Below are 20,200 nucleotides of genomic sequence, written 5' to 3'. Positions count from 1 at the left end.
CATGTTTGTGTTCCATGCGCTATAAACAAAAGACCAATACAAAACGTCATCCTTTGTTTACTTTCAACTTTTCCCCACGGGCGATCCACTACAATAACAAACCCAAACCATGGCTTGAATCCGTTAAACCTTGTCACATCTTGGTTCGTGTACGAAGTGAGCAGTACGTATCTTGCTCTTCTTATGCCTCAGACCACGCAAGCAGGTTATCTCAGATTTCTCGATCGACAATACGACCTTGTAAGGTTAGCACAAGCTGCACGCGGCACTTGTTGATGCTCTCCCGCTCCCCTGCGCTTCGCTAGACGAGGCCTGTACAGATTGCGTGCTGTAGAGTTTTGCGGGACGTTTTACGTTGCCCGGCGTAACGAGTTTATTATATCGGGTTTCAACGTTTTAGCTAGCTGACTTTCTTATGCATATCCGCGCTATACGGCTGGTTGCTTCCAAGTCTCGCGGCTATCCACACCCTGTGGTTTGTTTGTTGCTTTTGCAAAAGGACATCCTGTTGTGAGGCCAACAGGAACTATTTGGTTGAGCCAGTCTCGTTTAGTAGAGGAACAGTCGCTTCTTTGCATCCTCCACCACCCACGATAGTCCTTCTTCAAGGTTGGTTCCAGTCATGGCACTGCATGGCAGGATGTGCCATCGATGTGTCCGTATCGATTCCAGTTGTAATTCCTAAGTATTATGGTGAGCTTGGTCATATTAACATGGCATGGCGTGACGTGAACATACTGAGAGAATCTCTTCTTCCGTCATACATCCCTCAACATCTGTTTTGTTGGCAAAAACAAGCAGACTTGCCCCTGCAAGACGCTGTACCACTTGTCAGTGACTATGCGACCGTTGCCGTGTCATAGCACGCACCTCTTCTAAGAGTAAACCTTGAAGCTCGTCTCTGCAGTCTTGAATGCGTAAACGGTCTGTTGCGTCAACAACCCAGATCAAAGCATCTGTCTTTTCAAAATAGTTTCTCCAGTATGAGCGCAACGTTTTCTGCCCACCCACGTCCCCTGAGGGTGTCAGCTCATCTCATAGAGTCGGCATATTGAGGTCACACACAGATGTTTAATTTGTACCTGTAAGGCCTGTCAGCGGTGTTATATGACGAATGAAGTCCTTCTTACCCCTCGTAGTCAATTGTCTTGATGATGAAACCTAATGTTGGGCTTACGGTGTTGACATCCTCTCCCATAACCTTCTTGACGATTGTGGTCTTTCCAGCATTATCCAGTCCGCTATGAAGAGTTAGTCAAAATCTTTAATGAAGCAGGTCGTGGTCAAATACTCACAGCATCAGGATTCGCATTTCTTTGTCCTTGAGCCGGGCTTTTCGCAGGATTGACAACATTTTGATTCACGAGTCGTGTATTGAATTAACTCGATAGTAGGACAAGCAAAGCACTCCAACTTAGTTCTTAGGCAGTTTTGTCGGTTATTTGGCCTTTAAAGGATTTCTTTCTTCATCACCGAACTATGAAGGTCGTTGAATTCAGTTGCCTGCGGCTCTCATGGCTCCACGTGATTGGTGCTCGCTTGATCTCCTTCACCCCTCCAACTTCACCACTCCTGTATGCTATGCCTCAACCGCCACTATGAATGGATAATCTACATAATCTGACGCCCATGAACATTGTGAATACTATCGACGTCCTATACGCTGCTTTACATGTCAATACACTCGAACTTGGCCCAAACATTCCCTGCCACGCAATTACCATCACGATAAACACCCAAAACTCAATAGCCATGGCTCTAGTACATCAATGCTTCTCTTCCTCCACAATTTCTGAAGCTGGGCGTGCCTCATGTTCCCATACAACTATGTCTTTCCAGACGCCTGGATGGTTTCCATGCTTAACAGCTTCCTTGAAATTCGCAACCTTCGCAAAATCGTACTTCTCGAGCAGACGTGTCGTCCACTCAATGCGAGAATCGCCCTCGCCATCAAAGAGTGTTTCCAAGTACAGCTTGCTGTACTTTCGTTTATTGTGTGCAGGAATTTCTTCGTACGTCTTTCGGGGCTCCGAGCAATCCCAGTTGTAGTCCACAAGACTACGATGGTATATAGACGTGGACAACAAAATTCTGTCCAGCAGTGCCGACCCGACGAGCATTCGGCGATGCTCTGGGTCAACGATGAGCTTGATCTGCCCAGAAAATCTGGCTCCCTGGCATGCATGGCCTAGAAAATCCTGTCGAGAATCGTCGACAAAGGCAAAGCCAAGGATGGTTGGGATCTCTGACGCTCCGTGGGATTTCATATATCCAAGGAGCTTCTGATAACGCTTTTCGTCGGCCTTAGACCATCCAGAACGGTTGGCTATCTCGCAAGGAGATTCAATCGCCACAATGAAAGGGCGACGGTTCGACGTGCAAGCGTTGTACAGTTCAGCAATATGTGCACAGTTAACTTTGGGTAGGTAGACCTGCGAACCTTCTCGCTGCATCTCATTATTGATGATGTTTGCGATGCCCTGGAAGTCCTCAGGCTGGACGGGCCGAAGAGTGCAATCTGCATCAGGCCATTTGTCTTCCTCGTGCGTCATGTTTGCATACTTCTGTTCCTCTTTTTTACGCTCAATCTCTTCCTTCTTAGTTTTGCGCAAATCCAGCTCGCGGGCGATATAGCCTTCAGAATTGGTCACCGCGCGGCGCCAGTTGTGCCTGGCCTGGGTGTCTTTCTGAATCTTGATGTATCGCGGTGGAGGGATTAGCTTGCCAGTTGCAGGATTGATATCACAATCATCCACCCGAGGGTGACGGCTTTCGGTAAGGTTAAAGATGGGATAGCTTTCTTGCTGTGTCTCCCACTTCTCCACGGCTGTCAATGAATTCGGATTGACCTGGACAAGGGCCATATCGTCATCGTTGTCATGATCATATGGTCGAGGAGTATTCCATGCGGCCATTTCATCTGAAGATAGTGGAACAGCACTCAGCGCCATGGATGCGGTGCTGAAGGATCGCTCTTGGAGAACGAGGGCGGTTGAAGTGGCAGCAGCTTGGATGATATGCAAGGGTGCTGGCAAGGGAGCACCTGCAAATTCCGACGAGTTGTTACCGATTGACTGCTCCTTAGGTGAGTTCCAAGTGCCCACGGAGCTATGTTCAAAGTCATCTGTCCCTTCCGAATCAACGATCTCAGGTGTTTGGTTAGAGGGAGCGCGAACAACTTCCTGCACAGGCGTTTGATACTGAGCAGGAGGAGAATGCACGACATCTTTGGAAGGCCTTCGATGCGGAGGAATATGAACCGCCTCGGTCGCACTACCTTGGAGAGGAAGAGGAGAGCGAAGCCCCTTCTGCCTATTCCAATAGCCCTGTTGGATGGGAGTGCAATCTACATTACTCGATGTCCCTTGCGACCCGAGGAATCGCTGCTTAACGGCGCCCGCAGGCAGGAGCTGCTGATTTGGGGTTTGAAGCCCAACGAGTTTTCCCATGCCTTGGATGCGTTGCAGCGAGTTATTGACATTTGGTGAAGGCGTGCTGCCTCCACCACCCCGGCTGCTGGGGGCCCACGACATGGCTTACAAAGTCGCCTTTTCTTTGTTTAGTTCTTACGGATGAAGGGGGGGATGTAGCAAATGAGAACGAACCTGTATAAAGGCGGCACACGCAGGTTTACTACTATAAACACGGCGATATGTAGAAACGGCGGTGCAAACAGCGGTGCGAAGGATGGTGACGGGACAACAGAGCTCGAAAAGCGATATGAAAGAAACAATATGAAGGTAGAGTAAAGTGAAAGAATACCGACGCTCTTCTCGGCCAGGCGAGTAAATATTGGGGTTTAGTTGTGGCGAAGAAGAGGAGAAACTCGAGCTTTTGTTTGTTACGATTGAGAGGGGAGATGAAGGCGACTGGCCTAAGGTTACCTTGGTAAGGTAAGATACTGTGTGAAGAAGAGAAGCACGCGGTCAGGTCCTGCCTAGCAACGAGACTTGGGAAAAGAACGAGAGGCCACTGCCACTTGTCAACAGTGGCAGATTTCTAGTACTGACCTCTGTGCGAATGAAAATACCTAGGGTACAAGGCGAGTCCGAATACGGTGATATATCAAGGGCTACTTCAGGCCAGGGACGAGATATTAGAGCAAACCATGGCTAAGTGCATATCACCATCGGGATCAACAGCATCTTCTGTGGTCCAAGTCGAATTGGTTCCGTTACTGCAGGGGTTCGGGTGTGACAAGTCAACAATCAAGATGTGAATAATATATCAACGAGCGAATCTAATAAACAAAGGAATTATATTTGCAGAGCTCTGCCATGTGTATCCTATATGTTTGTTTCCCAGGGTATATCCAAACTAACAACAAAACATCAACCCCAGACTCCATGGAAAGCATCAACTCCATCTACTCCTCATCACTATCTTCCCTCAGTCGTCGTCTATCCTCCCGCAACTGATCCCACAGACTCTTCTTGGGCTGGTTCTGAGTCGACATACGTGATGACCGATGGCCCGTCTGACCGCCTGGAGCCAATGAACCCACGTTCTCTTGTGAGTGTCTAAACCCAGAATGCGAAGAGTAAACGCTCGACGCTGCAATTGATGGAGCGACCGAAGTTCGTTGCTTTCCACCCCGTGGTGGCCGAGGAGTTGATGGCTCCCCATCTTCAGACGAGAGACCCGTCTTGAATCCGTATTTCCGACAGAAATCTATATGTGCTTGGTATTCGGCGTATGTAGTAGACTCTCGACCGCTTCCATTGGTCGGCTCCACAGTGTCTTGACGAGGAGGTGAACCGCCTGCAGCACTTGCTTGGAGCGAAAATACCGAGACAGGCACCCACTCAGTTTCCGCAGGGCTATTACCGGCAGTGGTATCAGGGGGGCTTGGTCCTCTGCTGAAGCTAAGAGGAGGTGGCATGGCACTTGGGTTACTGTAGACAGATGATGATTCCATCTGTTCATCTGGCACGATGCTTGCTCTCTTGTTCTGCTCAAGCGCATAGTCCCTCTGCAATCGATCACCGAGAGACATATTCCTGACACTCTCTGCATAGTCGCTGAAGGCGGGATGCACATCGTCTTCAAAGAGTTGTCTTCGTTCATTGGCCGTAAATCCTCGCTGTTGCATCTGACAATCCATCCATAGCGACGCTTGGTAGTCCACGTCTTCATCCATCCAATTTTGCTCGTCCCCTTGGAACTGAGCACTCGACTGACTAGATCTTGATTCGGGACGAAGAAATGTGCGTCTGTCCTCCTGGCTGTGGATGCTGTAGCTTGGTCGAGACGACTGTTCATGAGATGATTGCCGAGTACGAGCACGGCCGCGCCTACCGTCTTCTTCATACGCTCTCGATGGATGGTCATTACCTGATCGATATGAAGATCGAGATAATTGAGATCCCGGGCGTTCCTCTCTCAGGCAGTTGATGGTGTTGATCAGATTGCTCAGTTCTTTGCTGATCTCAGCACTTCCAGTGTAAATGGCCCTACGACTATCAGCATGCTGGTGTGATATCCAAGACTCAATAAGTCGGAGAAGTCTTGGATCTCTACCACCTCGGTCGATGTGACGATCCCGTCGCGTAGTCAATGTCGCTCGCAGATCACTCAGCACCTGAGGTCTACCACCAATGACCGACATAATGCAAGCTTCGCACTTGCTTTTGACTACGAGGTTTGTGGGCGAAACACGTTCGTAGCCAAAGGTGGCATTGAAAGCTTTACGACCGATCCAAAGTCCAGTCACGGCATCGATGCGATCCAGCCATGCGATAACAGCACTGGGATAAGCGATACGCTGTCGCCAAGTGCGCAGAGTTTGGATACGTTCAGTGCATTCGACGATGATCAAGAGCATAAGTCGCCGGATCAACTTAGGTTCAAGACCATGATGGGCTGGGCACAGACATGCTGTTGGCGAAACGTCAGCACCAAGTGTGTAAGACAGACTTTCAAGTTTGGCAGAGAGACGGGCCAAGAGTTTGGTGGAACGGCGGTTTGATTTGTCGAGTTTAGCTACACGAGCTTGCTGGTCTAGCAACCAGTCTTTATCCGGCACAGCTATGTTGACTCCTGGATCCATCCACAACAGGTCCGTGAGTTGGTCAAGCTGATGGGTTGATATATCAGGTAGTGGGATATACTCGATCTCCTCATCGGGGTCGTGGTATATACGATGAGGTGCCATTTTGAGCACTATGAGATTTGTTCTTGGTAGACGACAAGAACTTCAACACAAGGCTGCCGCATTAATTTGTTTGATAGATTTGTTCAAATAGAAGCAAAATCTCCATAAACTTGCTCCGTAGAAAACCGTAGATCTTGGTTGTTTGCTTCCTTCACTGGCACCATATGCCTTATATAAAAGATCTTGCATGGTGAACACAGACAGTGACTCAAGGGCAACGTCAATGTGTTCCATGGTCGCGACGCACGTCCTCGGTGTGAACAATGCGGTAACCAATTCTTCAACAAAATAGAATATCAGTGGAATGGATCTGCTGTTCTCGGTGTGAATGGCTTTGTGCGAACAAGTTACCGATATGGACTATCTCCTCCGAACAAAGTGTTAGATGAGGCTGAAATCTTTGCTATGTTGTTCTGCACACCTACCTATGGCATCCCAAGATCAATCGTGGAGAAGAGCCAAGGTGTGAAGGCAACCCAGAGAAGCCACAGGCTACCAGCAAACATAGTGCTATGGATGAATAGGTGAATCCGCTAGTCGTTCGATCGTGTTGAAACAAGGTTCTCGTGGAACATTTGTCCGATTTTTATTTCTTCTGACAAAGGGAACGAGATGAACAGTTAAGTTGTTCACATACTGTTGGAGCCATATTGGGCTCATCAACGCTGTCCATCGAAAATGCACCAGTCCCTCCAGTCGTAGCGTTGCGTAACAAACCAACTGCCAGAGATAACTCCTAGTAAACAGAACGGGCGACGAAATACGATGGCTGTGGCACTAGAATACAAGAGCAAAATTGAATCGGCATCAAACATTCCTCTCCTTGCGTCGATACCTATCCTTCAACGCAACGCCTTGGAAAACCAGAACTCCGTAATCATGCTCATATGTCGTTAGTGGGGTATCAGACTTTGGTCATCAACTTCGGACATATCCATGTCTCTGAGCCTGTTGTTCCATGCGTATCCGCTCCATGCGGATCTTAGCCGCCTCGGTGCCGTCGTCAGGTTGGGCCATCTCCTTAAGCCAAGGGTGCTGCAAGGCTTGCTTTGCAGTAATACGATGGGCAGGGTCGTAGACAAATATCTTCTTTAGCAGATCGACAAAGTTCTTGAGGAAAGTGTTGTTTCCGGGAATGATTTGCTGCTATCTGTTAGCACGAGCAATGTCAAGCCATGCAAAAGGGTGCTTACATCGAGGTGCTTCATCGCCTTCACAAAGCGACGGGAGCCGCGAGTTGTATCTGGCGTAGGATAGTCAAGTTTGAGTCTCTTGAAATATCTGAGAAGTGTCAGCATATAAACCAGGAAACATTTCATGAGGAGACTGACTTCGAGGCGGCATTACCACCACTTCTTGAAGACATTTTGTTGACAGCCTGGACAAGATGGCTATCGATTCTTGATCCGACGACAGCCTCCATCATGGCCAGGTGTTCCAAGTTATCATGAGTCTGGAAGAGAGCATCACCCGTGAAGAACTCGACAAGGATGCATCCTATGCTCCAGATGTCACAAGGGAACGACCATCCAAGTCCAAGGATGATTTCTGGGGCACGGTAATGGCGTGTTGAAACCACGGAGGAGTGGTACTCGTCTTGGAATGTGGCAGAGCCAAAGTCAATGAGCCGAATCTCTGTATCCAGTAGAACACGCCGCTGTGTAGCTTGACGGCTGATAGTCGAAGAGGAAGAAGGGATCTTGCGGTTATATGTAAAGGTCTGATAGGCATGATTACAGAGCAAGATGTTCTCGGGCTTGAGGTCGGTATGGATCAAGTTGAGGTCGTGCAGAACTAAGTCAAATTAATACACTGCCAAGCAAGACTGTTCGTTCGTCCAACTTACAAGCAACACTGGTGAAGAGTTGTCGGGCAAAACTCTGAATCTGACTGTTGGGAAAAGGAACGAATCCATTGCCCTTGAGGAAATCGAAAACACTCTGATCAAGCAAATCCATGACGATACAAATGTGGCCGCGATAGTCGAAACAGTCTCGTAGATGGATGCATCGGTTACGGTTCTCTGCATCGTTTCGTTTGAGGGTTTCGAGAACGCGAAGCTCTATCCGTGAAGCATCTCTGTATTTCTGAACCGATCGGATGATCTTGACCGCCACGGCCTTGTTACGTTTTCGATCGTGGGCTTCAACGACCTTGCCGAAGGTTCCCTGACCCAGTAGGCGGACAATCTGGTCTGTGGACTTTATTAGATAAGTCTCAAGAGAGAGCATGATGGACTTACACTTTTCTGTGAGTTCAGCATCAGGAACGACAATGTAATGACCATCGTCATCATCAACCTTGACGTTTTTGTTGTAATGTCGCTACCGATTCGTTAATAATCTCATCTCAACCTGTTCAGTAATGTGGAGTCAAAACTCACGTCATGGATAACTTGTACGTTAACCTCAGACGCCTTCTTGGGAGGGAAAGGTGGAGGCTTGTACGTGAAGAAGTCCCCGAGGCCATCTACATCGCGACGTTTGGCTTCGTTAGCCACCTGTTGACGGGTGCGCTTTCGCTTAAGGGGGGCCAGTCCCTCCTCGTACTGGCCGTTGGATGAAAGTGATGTCGGGGCGGTGGTGTTAAGTGCCGAATTGGTGCGGTCACTGCCAGAATTGGACGAGCCCGCTGGTGTTGACACCTGCAAAGGGGTGCTGTGTTGTGATTCGAGGTATTTGATGTGATAACCCGAAGCCTGGACAGTGCCAGACTCGTCTTCTCGTCTCCTCTTCTTAGCCACCTGACTGCTCGTGTTATCGCTGGGCGCAGCAGCAGTGCCATTCGTAATTTTCCGGCTAGTGTTTGCTTCAGGCTCGGGTGTGTCGTCAATGACGATGATTTCCTTTGGCAGGCCATTCTTGTAGAAGGTGCCCCAGTCGGGCTCTCTGGAGCGTCTACGCTTTCTCGAGGGTTGCTCAGCGCGAGTAGCAGGGGCTCGCTCCGTCATGCTTCCTGCAGAGTATGCCGCGTCGTGTCGCGGGCTGGGTTCCTGAGCGTGGTGTGCAGAGCGAGAATTGGAGTTGGTCAAACTTATTCCATTCGAACCCGATGAAGAGTATCCCAAAGGCGAGAGCTGGTACGGCGGCGGCAGAATGGCACTGTGGGAAGGCGACACGGCCGAAGAGACCGGAGGTGGTAGGATATTCTGATTCGATACAGTAGAGCGAAAATTGGCGCTGGGGTTCGGCTGATAAGTCTGATGATGCGTGTGCGAATGGGCATAGGAGGGCTGGTAATGGTGAGGATTGTAGTGTGGAAGCGTAGCCGTCGCTGTAGTTGGTGTTGACATGATGGGGAAAGCCAAAGCCACCCAAGGGCTTTAGAGGCGGCAGTAGCGATCACGAAAAACAAAAACGAGAGATGTGCAGTTTCGCTGTATCGGACGGTACAGGCGACCGATCAAATCGTCGCGTCGATTCGTATGTGTAGGCCTTCTTGAAGTTCATGTATGTACGATGGAGGAATCGTGAGTGAAGAGGAGAAGGACACAACCGATGAGCGAAGAGAGGCGAGATGGAACGGGACTGGGGAAGGACCCGGGGGGCGCACCTCCTAGTTTGGTGAATGGTTTTGGTGGTGAGGGTGGTGGATAGGTGTGCCCAGACGGGACAGAGAGAGCAAGAGCGAAGGAGGGAAAAAAACGCTCGCCCAGTGAAGGCCAGCGACCTAGGTACAGTGGCCTCAGCGTGTGAGTTAGGGGTTAAGGTTACGAAGGGGCACTGTAGCAGAAGCCCAGCCCACTTATGTTCAGCTTATCGCAGGTCACGTCTCGTTGGGTTAGAATATTCTTGCTTTTCTCTCAAGAACTGAGACTAATGTGTGGGGATGAATGGGCGAGGCGAGGGTCATAGCCAAAAGGAAAGCAGTGGAGTGACTTCAAGAGTCCATCCAAGCCCGGTTGAAGGCGTCACGGGCATCCCATTTGTCTTGGAAAAAGCGTTGGCCAAAGTTACGGGTGGCCGGGGCAGATTTGAGGGGATCCATTCTGGGTGACGTTGGTCAGATAGAGATTTGCTTGTGAGTACATTTCCTATAGGCGGTGACGTCTAGTGGTAGCATGTATTTTTGGCGTCATCCTCAACACCTCAGTCCCCATCAAGGAGTGGGTGGATTTGTCACTCATGGATGCTGTGTTGTGCTCTGTCTCCTCTCCTCCTCTCCTCTCGGGTTACGATCTTGGGGTCAAGAAGAAGAGGCGGAATTCCAGTGGAATTGGGCAGGAAATACAGAGGTACTTTTATCATACTGTGGCGGCGACCCGATTCGGCTCTCCAGGCCCAGGGCACCTCAGTCGGAAAACCAGGGTCCATCACTTACAGGGCTTGAGTGGAAAGGGTTGTTTTGGGGAAGATGCCCGGCCAAGTGAGGCAAAGTGCTAAACGCCTGTGCCTGTCAGTGAGTGACAATAAAGCTCGGATACTTGATTCATCGCTTCCATTTGGCTCCAATTCTCGAGGTAACCGAAAGGCCACAAATTAGGGCCTTGGGTAATAAGAGAAAGACTTAGGTAAAGTGTGAAAAACTTAGAATGATATTTTAATCCTTTATTGCAGCATTCTCTGCCAAGGCCCGAGGCTTGCTCCCGAGGTTGAGGCTGCGGAATAATAACTTCAGCCGGAAGAATAACGAGTAATATCCAATCTTGACCTCGAGAGGGTATCCCGTCATTGATAACAAATACAAATACAGAATACACTCTGCCTATATCACCTGAGATGAAATTCGTTGCAATGTCGCTAGATTATCCTCGGCTGTCTTGCTTATTAGGCAATCTGGAAGAAATCTTTCCAAACAGATGTGAGAAAGGGCAGGGACCATCGTGTGAACAGAAACATTGGATGCCACTAAAATCAGTCCAGATGACGATATGAGGCGTTCAGATCTCGGTACTTCAATAAACATTACATACAAACCAGTTGATCCCTTGATCGCTTCAGTCGTTCAGGTAGATCCTCATCATTGCTTGATGTGCCTTATCATTGGCTTTTCGTGTCATGATGGCAGGTGTGAGGATGACCTGAGAGGCTGGAAAGAGGGCCCGTTCTGTGACGGATGCTTTAGGTACAACCAATATGAGACCCACAAAGTACTGATGTCGTATTGCACGAATGATTCCGGCCTTGGTCTAAACGCCTCGGTACCTCCAAGGGTTCATGATGGAAGTACACAACGCTCCCTCCTGACACTCAGACTGTGTTCCGAAGAAGAAAAATTGGTTGTGCCTGGACCAACACTGGGACTTTTCATCGTCATCATTCGTTTGAGCTTGTACAGAGTTTGCTGAGAAACAAAACTTGATTCTGTTCATCCATCCATGGCCTTCAAAATCATCAATTACTTCTTCTTATCTTGACGATTTGATGGGGACGAGCAGTTAATAACATATCGGATATACGTCATGAGAGATCCATTCACAGGGCAGCCATAAACGCGACCCTACTGCACAGAAACACACACAGAACCCACACCCTACGGAGCACACCAAACAGTATCCATACAGTACCTATCACTTAACCTAAAGGTGGTTGTCCATGAACAATCACACCTGTATCTGTTCATACAACTCCTTCGTGCAGGTATTTGGGATATGACTGCTCGATGCCGGAAAAGAACCCTTTTACAAGCAAGTCAGGGACAATTGCAAATACGGTTCGGTTTACCCGTTGGTACCTCTGTACCGCTTGAAAGAGAGTTCAACTTTAATCGTCTGGAAGGGTCTAGCACTCTACCTAGGTACTTCCACTCTCTGCGCACCCAAAGAGCATCAGATCTGGTACGCATTTCGCCCCAGGGCAGGGTGACGCTGGCGGTGGGCCTTTTGGCCAACCCAAGACCCTCCAGCAACCCCGTGCCTTTTCTGGTGCATGTTGAAGTGATCGCTCTTTGCTGACACTTGTTGATGATGGAAAGAATGTCTGAAGCCAAGGTTGTGGGTGTGGTAGATTCATTACATGACAAACAGTGCTCTATGTGTCACTGTAGCCCCCCTATTTCACCTTCAGCTTGGCTGTATGCCTGCTATGGTTCTGAAAATCCAAGTGTCCGTCGTCTCAGCCCTTGAAGACCCCGGACAAGGCACCCCACACTTGCAGAGAGGGGATGCCACCAATTCTGTCTCGAATCGTTCCGGGCATGCAGCCGTTACAGTTCCAGAGCCTCTCTGCACCACACTCCAGCATGACCACCAGTGATCAGTGGACAGTGGACACCCGTCCGAACTTTTGCTGACCCGATGTCTTGGGCTGATGAGAGGTTCAGTCAGCTCACGGCCTCCGACATCATTCGTCGCAGCCAGCCGCATATTGAGAGGAGCCTGAAGGAGCTGATACAATAAACAGCAGCGTTAAAATTGATCATGTCGCTTCCCGAGTCTTGTTCTGAGGAACCACGAGCATACTCACAACCTTGGCTGGACTTGGTTACTGAACAATGTGTTCGAGAACTTGTTCGTACCATTTCACACAGGTGCACACACTCGTCCACTTTTGCGGCACATGCCCGTCTCCCGCCTCGGCGATGGATCCCTCCTATCCGCCAGTCACTATTCCCCGGCTCTCAGAATGTTTGACATGGACCCTCCAATTACAGATTCGAACATATGGAGGCCAACAACCCCAAATGCATTCTTTCCGAGGACTTTGTTGACCTTAGTGGGCTGCCAACGATTCTCTGTACTGTGAGAATGAACAGTATCTCAGGTATCTTCTCTCTTTACTGCGTTATCTCTATGAGCGGACAGTGTGCATCTATGTCTTGAATCAACCGTGACAACTCTGGCGGAGGGCGTTCCTTACTTCTCTCAGCCCAAGGACACCCCACTGTGCGCCACGAACGTGATTGGGGTTCTCAATTTACGGTTTCCTGTTGGCTGGGTCTCATTTCCTTACTGACGGCGATACGTCTATTATGAGGGCATCAAACTTCGCATCCTCTCATCACGGCCATGATTCCGTTGCTATTCATAGGTAGGTGGTCCTTGCCGAACTGAGACGCTACGGTACTTGACCAAATCCTCCTCATCAAATTAGTATTAGGCACCCCCGTTTCATCAAACCCAGAAGACAACGAACGGGACGAGCTTTCGACTCGGCGTTTCCTGCTTCGCCTTGTGTTAACAGTCTCAGCAGTGGTCACTTCTGCCCCATCCAAGGCCACTGCCACTCCGTATTGCCAACCAATACGCCCCACCAAGAATCGTCACCAACTTCCATGGCCATGTCACTTTGAATAGTCCTTATCTAGACACTTCACGAATATTCCTGTGGAGACTATCTCACGTATGTATGAGTCTGTTCTTGTAAAACACGAAAGCACAGAGAAACTACCCCTCTCTCTTTTGGTTATCACAAGATATGTAGTCCTGCCATTTGCTTGGTTACATTCCTTCAACAGGCGCGACGCGTCGGCTCAGTATCTAGCCTGGGCTAGCCTTGTCGATCCCGGTGGCGATGGTTTGACTGTTGGACCAGGTCTGACCGAAATGTGCAATCAGTAGACTTATAAGGCTCTTCTCCCGCTTTGATGATATTGGCTTGATGAACTTGACAACGATGCTTTATTGGCTGTGGTTTAATGGAATCGGGTTGTCTTATTCGACTGTGAAAGGTACAGGGCCACCTTGCGCTGCCGACTTGACCCTTACAACCAACCATAGACTTCAACAGCTGTCCATTTTCATCAAAAGGTTAACATACGTCGTGAGATCTAGGACAACAACTGTATAAGTCACAATATATTGCACTCTTTAAGGGGTGTTGTGTGAGTCCATTCGTCTAATATCTAATGATACAGTCAAGTCTAGCTCTATTGGCTAAATCGAGCAACTTTTGGCCCTGAAAAGCTCTTTTACTTGCGTTCCTGCATAACATTTCAGACCTGGCACGCTCTCAAAGTAGCAAAGAATCTCTATCTATCCTATAAACGCCGTCTTTGCGGTTCTCGTTGTCTCTCATATTTTCAAACCAACCAAGAGACATACTTTTAACCCTTTTGTTCCTCCGTGCGTGTTTGAGGCAATTCTAGTTTGTTAGCCAGTGACAAGTTGCTTCCTCAACAAGATCTGAAGAAAGCCTCTCGACTGCTGTTCAGACAGCATGATAGCACGGTAGCTTGAGCAAGATGTGCAATCGTTCTCACGACCATCATGCTAAAGGGGTTTTGTTTGATGCAACAGAGGCCGTTTACAGGCCACGGTTGAAAACAACCTTGCCATTCTTTCCTCCCTTGCCATGGAACTCAGGCTCGAGTGACTCAGCGCTCACTTCTTGTTGCTGTGGGAAGACAGCCAGAGCGAAAGGAAGGACGGCAAAGGAGGTGAGAGCGATCAAGCTCAAGTTGATGCCCAGGGGAATACCCTTGACGAGGGCTGGTCGTGAACGCACCCACTCCTTCTGCATGAGGTTCTTGTACCAAGCTTGCCTGCTCTCGATATGGTACAAGACCATAGGGGGTAGAACCATGATAGGAGACGCTGTGAAGACTCGGCTGGCTGCGGTTTGATACACAGCGAGCTTGGCAGCAGATTGAGACTTGCCCAGCGAGGGGACGTCCCGTTCTGACTTGCCTTCGGCGATGAGCTTCTGCTTGTCATCATCCGAAAGCACAGGTCGAACATCGATGCCCTTGACGATCTCGTCCCGGCGCATGAGGTAGGTGTTAAGGCCAGCAGCTGTAGCAACGGCAGCGAAGGGAATCAGTCGACCGAGAATTTGGCGGGTGGAGGGTGTGACCTTAAGTCGAGGCACAATGGCGTTAAGACCAAGAGCGACAGAGCAAGAAGCCCCCACTGCAGAGAGGTATGACTTGATCATGACTTCGGTCGACATGGGGGAGGACTTGTTGCCATTGGCAGTGTTGAATGCGACATTCAGGGACTGGTTGAAGACTTGCCATCCAACAATACCGACTGTACCCATGCCAGGTTGAAGCATACCGGCGGTCACGACGAGGTTGGTCAGAACATAGCAAGACATTCGGAAGGGAAAGAAGACGGGCTCGCCGGTGTCTGTTGCACAGTATCTCGTCAGCTGGTGTCATGATTGCACTCTGCCAGGGCCATATATACCAGGGTGCAGCGTAGAGTCAACAACCTTCTTCGCATGCCACAAAGATGGTGACATGTGCTCGATCTTTCCCATCTTGTAATCCGTCACCAGCTTCTTGGCCGCCTCGAGTCCGGTCGCGCCCGCGAACAGGGTCCTAGAGAATGCGCCAGCATGGTCAGCTCATGATACTTGAAGTCGTCGGAGGTTCAGAGTTTCAGCAATTGGACTCACGTAGGGTCTGTGATGCCCACTGTATGGCGCACCCGTCCCATATATGTTTCAAGGTCATACTGGGAAGCGGGAAGCTCCCGCGCGCCAGGAAGCGAGGCCGACATGTTCTATGTGTAGATACGGGACGGATTCTTTGTCGGATTCGAGATAACGAAGGTATTCGCTCGCGAGCAAGAGGGCGGCGGGAGGGGGAAACAAACAAAGCTTTACCTGACCTGAAGTAAAGTAAGGCGAGGCAAAGGTAATAAATTAATTGACCGCTAGAGGGGTTCTTGTGGACTAGAAATGCCCGAATGACCACTTCGTGGGACAAAAAAATCCGGTGGAGGGGGGTTGCTCTGAATAAACGCGACGATAAGCTAACGTAGCCGCAGGTGAGTCCCGCTTTCGGAGCCGGCACATGGCTTAATTTACGTACATGCAGCCCCGGTCCGGGCTATAAATCGTGGGGTTACGCATAAGCAGAATCGGGACGAGTCCCGAGTAGACATGAGCATCTCTAGAATTAATTCAGAATTTCTGGTGGAATTCACTTCAAGATAGACACAACTTGAAGATCAAAAGAAGTATCCAGGGCCCATCTACTCCGTATATCGGGCCGGTCCCTTATCGGAGCAACGATATCAGTCACCAAAGAGATACCAAAAACCTAAGCAGTATATCAACAAGCCGCGATTGGCGGGTTGATATCCCGAGTCCCCAACTCTGAGTACCGGATCTGCAAAAAGTACAATGCCGACGAGTGCCAGTTGGCAAAAGATATATTCCAGCAAGTAATCGACCACGCCAGGATTCGAACCTGGAATCTCTAGAGAGTTCGGAAGCTGGAGACCGAAATCTAGCGCCTTAGCCATTAGGCCACGCGGCCGGAACCTTTAAATTCCGATGAAGAGTGCGTCTGCTATTCTCTTCCAAGATTGACACGTTGGCTGCTAAGATCATTGTCGTTGATGTCTGAATGGTAGGAATGTCTTGGATACGTTGTTAATATATGAGAGTTTTGAGTTGCTTGTGGGCTGAAAGATTGTTTCGAGGGTGGAGTTGCGGTGACGCTGAATCTCCTGTGTTCAATCGCATATGCGGCCACCCTACAGAAGATATCTCGACATGGATAGAATGTATAATTGGTTCTCAATCTACATCTGGTGAGCTTCTAATTCGTAAAGTTATTATTGTACCCTTAGAGCTTGTGTTGACGGCTGCGAATAATTCAAGTCATGTTCCTATGGGAGAAACTCGCATCTATTCTGTTCCTAGGGCTCTGCAGACTTGAACAGTCATCATCAACAGGTCATATATAGCGTTACAACTCTATGCTTTTACTATCATACAAGTCTATTCATACTATGGACTTTATTTGTCACCCGCATCTGCCATGAGCATAGCAATCGCAGGCTGGAAAGCAGCCGCCTTCTTGAAATCTCCCAGCTTAATACTCATGAGATCAAGAGCCATGAGCGTCTCACCAGCCCGACCTCTCTCGTCTCTCTTCAACGAATCAGCCTTGACATAGCGTTGCGAGAAGTGCGTGAGCAGCGTCCTTCGAGCCTTCATCTTGCGCGCAATCTCTAGTGCCTCGCCCATCGTAGAGTGGCCCTTCTTCTTAGCGTGAGACAACATGTCATCGTCGAACGTGCACTCGTGAACAAGTAGGTGGGCACCTTCGCACTCCTGTGCAAACTCGTCTGAGGGACGGCAGTCACCTGAGTATGCGATGCGGAGACCGGATGTGAGCTCGAGTTCTGTTCCGTAGGAGAGCCAGCAGTGAGGAACTGGAATGCGCTTGATAGCACGGAGCCCGAAGTCGCCGTTCTTGATCACAAAGCGACCGTTGTTGAGCTTATCGGGCTTGGTGCTATTGCAATTGGGGAAATGTAGTCTGTGGAAACCAATATCCTCGACTTGAGAGACCTCTTCCAGGAGCGCCTTGTATCTTGATACACAAGATACAGCTAACTTGGCATTGGTATCTTCAATGGTGTGTTCGTACCAAGCTTTGATCAAATTGGGAGTACCAAGGTGATGATCAGCGTGAAGATGGCTGATGACAATGCACCTGAGATCTCGGAGGATATTTCCAGTTTCCTCCTCTCCAAAGAGACGTCGGATTTGACCCAAAGTGCCCTCACCAACATCGAGAAGATAGTTTCCAATACCAGGCACCCGAATCAGTGTTGACGAAACATTGCGATATTTGCCTGGGATTGAAGAGCCAGTTCCAAGGGGGATGATTTCAGCATCGCGGCTGGGAATATCTTGTTCATCCTCTTCCAATTTTCGCAGAAACTCAGGATCAGATGTCTCTTCACGAGCCTTTCGTGCTAATTCGAGAATCTCATCACTGACAGACTGAGCTGCCTCTCCGAGAGCAGGAAACGGGGCAATCTCGCCTTCGCCAAATTTGAGTCGGGGCATGAGCGAAATTTTGTTTCCTATCCGGCCAGACTCAACTTGTGATCCATTTGGCATGGCTCCCTTGATATCGTTATCGTACTTGAGGAGAGTGAATCTCTCAGGGTCGATCCTCCGTAGCTTGGTCTGTAACTGCCCAGGTCCAGCCAGAGAGATCATATTGGGGCAGGTGTCTTGAGCACAAAAGAAATGCTTCATCGTGGGGTGCTCATCCACAAACTTCTGAATTCTAGCATCGTCTGCTATTCCAGGGCCGAGAATCCAGTACACGATAGCCACATGAGACATCAATTCAGAATTAGACCATTCAGGTCGCTCCATGAAAGAGTCGATAAGATCGCGAGACTCGATATCAGCGAGGATAAATCCTTGACCAGGCTGAGTCTCGCCAAGGACCTGCTCAGGAGTTACAGTGACGCCATCTTTTGTCACTATAGTGCTCCCCGCAGTCAAATGCCTGAAGTCAGTGACATGTACCCCAAGCTCCTTGGCCTTCTGAGGGTTGAATTTCCCGCGACGATCGAGGCATTTGACGATATAGCACATAGAGCTTTGGCTGTAGATTGTTGGGGGCAGTCGTCGATGTGTCACGTTGATGATATCTGCGCTGCGATCAATTTGAGCCTCCTTCTCGGGGAACACCCAAACAGTTTGATCCGGTCCTGTCAGTTCTGACCCATCGCCAGGTCTCGGGCCCTTGTACAGTTTTATTTCGCCTTTTTGGCGTGTAAAGACCGTATCCCTGGGCTTGACCTCGCTCAGCTTGACGGGGATAAGCATACCGTTGCCTTTGAGTTTTCCATTGAACATGACCTTCTCAACAAGAGTGGACGCATATTCAGGGTCCGAAAGTGGTGACCATTCTTTGAACTGTGGTTTTTTTTGGTCTCCAACAATGGCGCTTGACCTGCGACGCTTCTTTGGGCTGCTGGGGCGATCTCGTTGAATCGGAATCTTCCATACACGAAGCACGTCGTCTTTCCAGTCGGGTTCTATGCTCTCGATTTTCTCAAGCCGAGGGTTTTCTCTATGCTCATGCGTGCGCACGGAAATCGGCTGTCGTAAGATGACGGGACGGCATGCGGCCAAAGTGTGGTTCAGATTCTCGCCACCGTGGATGTGAATGGTTTCAAAAGCAGCCTGCTTCGTCAACTTCTGACCTTTACTCTTCCTTTCCTCATTCATCACTGCAGTTTGTTCTCTGCTAGCTTCTAGTACGCCACCAACCGTGAGAACATAGCCGAACAGACCTCCTACCAACTCCCATGAAACACTGCCGCTGAGAAAGACCTGTTCCGTTGCTCCCATTCCTAGTCTCCTGCTCTGGAAAGCGCGCTGAGTCCCTTCTTCGGGTCGGCCAAACAAATATGCCCGTCTCTCACTGTGGACAAAGAGACAAGTGCCAGGAGTGTCCACAGTGGGCGCAGAAGCGATCTCAACTGAAGTCGCCATTGGAATACCAGCAGAATAATCGCTCACTTTTGGTTTTACGATAGATTCTGAGAACAGGCGAGGTTTCCTGAAAGCTCGAGACTTTACTTTTGGGTGTGAACTGTTCCAGGCTCGTCTACAGAAATAGAGTCCAGGTGAGGTTGATGGTGGGGGGCGTTGAGATAAAAAAGTTGGTAGCAATGGAAGGCTACAAGAATTGAATAAATGTGAGAGGCGTCGAGTGCCCCATGTTTGCATGAGAGAAGTTTTAAAGAGTTAAGAGGGAAATCGGCGTGACACAAAAATGCATCATCTGCCTATGTCATAATCGATACAATATTTTCTGCTTGAAACAATCAACTTTTTTTTTTCTAGATTTAGACGCGGCGAATGACTCCTCTTTCCGCGTTCCGCTAGCTCGCGCTGTCACATGAAGTGGTTATAGTGGTTGCATTATGTAAGATGACTACCCTACACTTAGAACAACACAACCTTCGAATCTATCACTACCTACCTATAGATCAGGCTATGGTCCTGAAAATACACATGGTTGGCATGATAGCGTTCTATCTATATATTATTATTGGAGTTAGGATGCCTTCGTTCTTATCTGATTCTTAAACATGTAGCTGAGATCCGGTCATTGATATTGAGTTCTGATGTCAGCTCAGAGTACCATTCATCGGACACGAAGCGGGAGGACTATTGGCGTTGATGGCCAATGATAATTGATCACAAGGATCTCGATGATAGTCCAAAGTTAGTAATTGGTTAACTTGCGAGCAATTCCGACGATGTCGCGGTATTGGCTTCGTCGCCGTTGAAGGAGGAGATCTGAGAGCAATAATCATTCCCCTAAACGTACATCAAAGAAGTAATCTCCTCTTACCAAAGTAACCACCACTTATAACATCATATATGTCTT

General features: G+C 49.1%; 6 protein-coding genes and 1 non-coding gene across 7 annotated transcripts; all 7 read right to left on the bottom strand.

Moving 5' to 3' along the window:
- Window positions 1-330: 330 nt before the first annotated feature.
- On the bottom strand, window positions 331-1,499 carry FOBCDRAFT_216981 (ADP-ribosylation factor family-domain-containing protein). The gene is made up of 6 exons (XM_031175587.3): window positions 1,296-1,499; window positions 1,131-1,241; window positions 1,066-1,082; window positions 871-1,016; window positions 739-819; window positions 331-681 (listed from the first exon to the last, which is right to left on the bottom strand). The coding sequence occupies exons 1-6, from the start codon at window positions 1,352-1,354 to the stop codon at window positions 550-552; spliced, it is 546 nt and encodes a 181-aa protein (XP_031046720.1). The 5' UTR covers window positions 1,355-1,499; the 3' UTR covers window positions 331-549.
- A 267-nt stretch (window positions 1,500-1,766) lies between these two features.
- Window positions 1,767-3,533, bottom strand: FOBCDRAFT_198257 (uncharacterized protein; the record flags this gene model as incomplete). Its single annotated transcript, XM_031175586.2, has 1 exon — window positions 1,767-3,533. One exon carries the CDS (start codon window positions 3,531-3,533, stop codon window positions 1,767-1,769), a length of 1,767 nt encoding a protein of 588 aa, XP_031046719.2.
- An 810-nt stretch (window positions 3,534-4,343) lies between these two features.
- FOBCDRAFT_19935 (uncharacterized protein) lies at window positions 4,344-6,654 on the bottom strand. The gene is made up of 2 exons (XM_031175585.3): window positions 6,580-6,654; window positions 4,344-6,514 (listed from the first exon to the last, which is right to left on the bottom strand). The coding sequence occupies exon 2, from the start codon at window positions 6,152-6,154 to the stop codon at window positions 4,367-4,369; it is 1,788 nt and encodes a 595-aa protein (XP_031046718.2). The 5' UTR covers window positions 6,155-6,514; window positions 6,580-6,654; the 3' UTR covers window positions 4,344-4,366.
- On the bottom strand, window positions 6,641-9,583 carry FOBCDRAFT_19945 (kinase-like domain-containing protein). Its single transcript, XM_031175584.3, has 6 exons — window positions 8,538-9,583; window positions 8,397-8,478; window positions 8,001-8,348; window positions 7,486-7,948; window positions 7,348-7,435; window positions 6,641-7,297 (listed from the first exon to the last, which is right to left on the bottom strand). The coding sequence occupies exons 1-6, from the start codon at window positions 9,444-9,446 to the stop codon at window positions 7,073-7,075; spliced, it is 2,115 nt and encodes a 704-aa protein (XP_031046717.2). The 5' UTR covers window positions 9,447-9,583; the 3' UTR covers window positions 6,641-7,072.
- A 4,526-nt stretch (window positions 9,584-14,109) lies between these two features.
- Window positions 14,110-15,755, bottom strand: FOBCDRAFT_19918 (Tricarboxylate/iron carrier). Its single transcript, XM_031175577.3, has 3 exons — window positions 15,433-15,755; window positions 15,222-15,355; window positions 14,110-15,161 (listed from the first exon to the last, which is right to left on the bottom strand). The coding sequence occupies exons 1-3, from the start codon at window positions 15,534-15,536 to the stop codon at window positions 14,338-14,340; spliced, it is 1,062 nt and encodes a 353-aa protein (XP_031046710.2). The 5' UTR covers window positions 15,537-15,755; the 3' UTR covers window positions 14,110-14,337.
- A 455-nt stretch (window positions 15,756-16,210) lies between these two features.
- Window positions 16,211-16,300, bottom strand: FOBCDRAFT_t68. The gene has a single exon. It is a non-coding gene; the product is annotated as a tRNA-Arg (tRNA).
- A 485-nt stretch (window positions 16,301-16,785) lies between these two features.
- FOBCDRAFT_129947 (beta-lactamase-like protein) lies at window positions 16,786-19,296 on the bottom strand (the record flags this gene model as incomplete). Its single annotated transcript, XM_059607861.1, has 2 exons — window positions 16,786-18,714; window positions 18,808-19,296. The coding sequence occupies 2 exons, from the start codon at window positions 19,294-19,296 to the stop codon at window positions 16,786-16,788; spliced, it is 2,418 nt and encodes an 805-aa protein (XP_059464387.1).
- Window positions 19,297-20,200: the final 904 nt, after the last annotated feature.

This window comes from Fusarium oxysporum, chromosome III (assembly GCF_013085055.1).
Source record: "Fusarium oxysporum Fo47 chromosome III, complete sequence".
NCBI lineage: Eukaryota > Fungi > Ascomycota > Sordariomycetes > Hypocreales > Nectriaceae > Fusarium > Fusarium oxysporum.
This window is presented reverse-complemented; position numbering and strand designations above follow the sequence as displayed.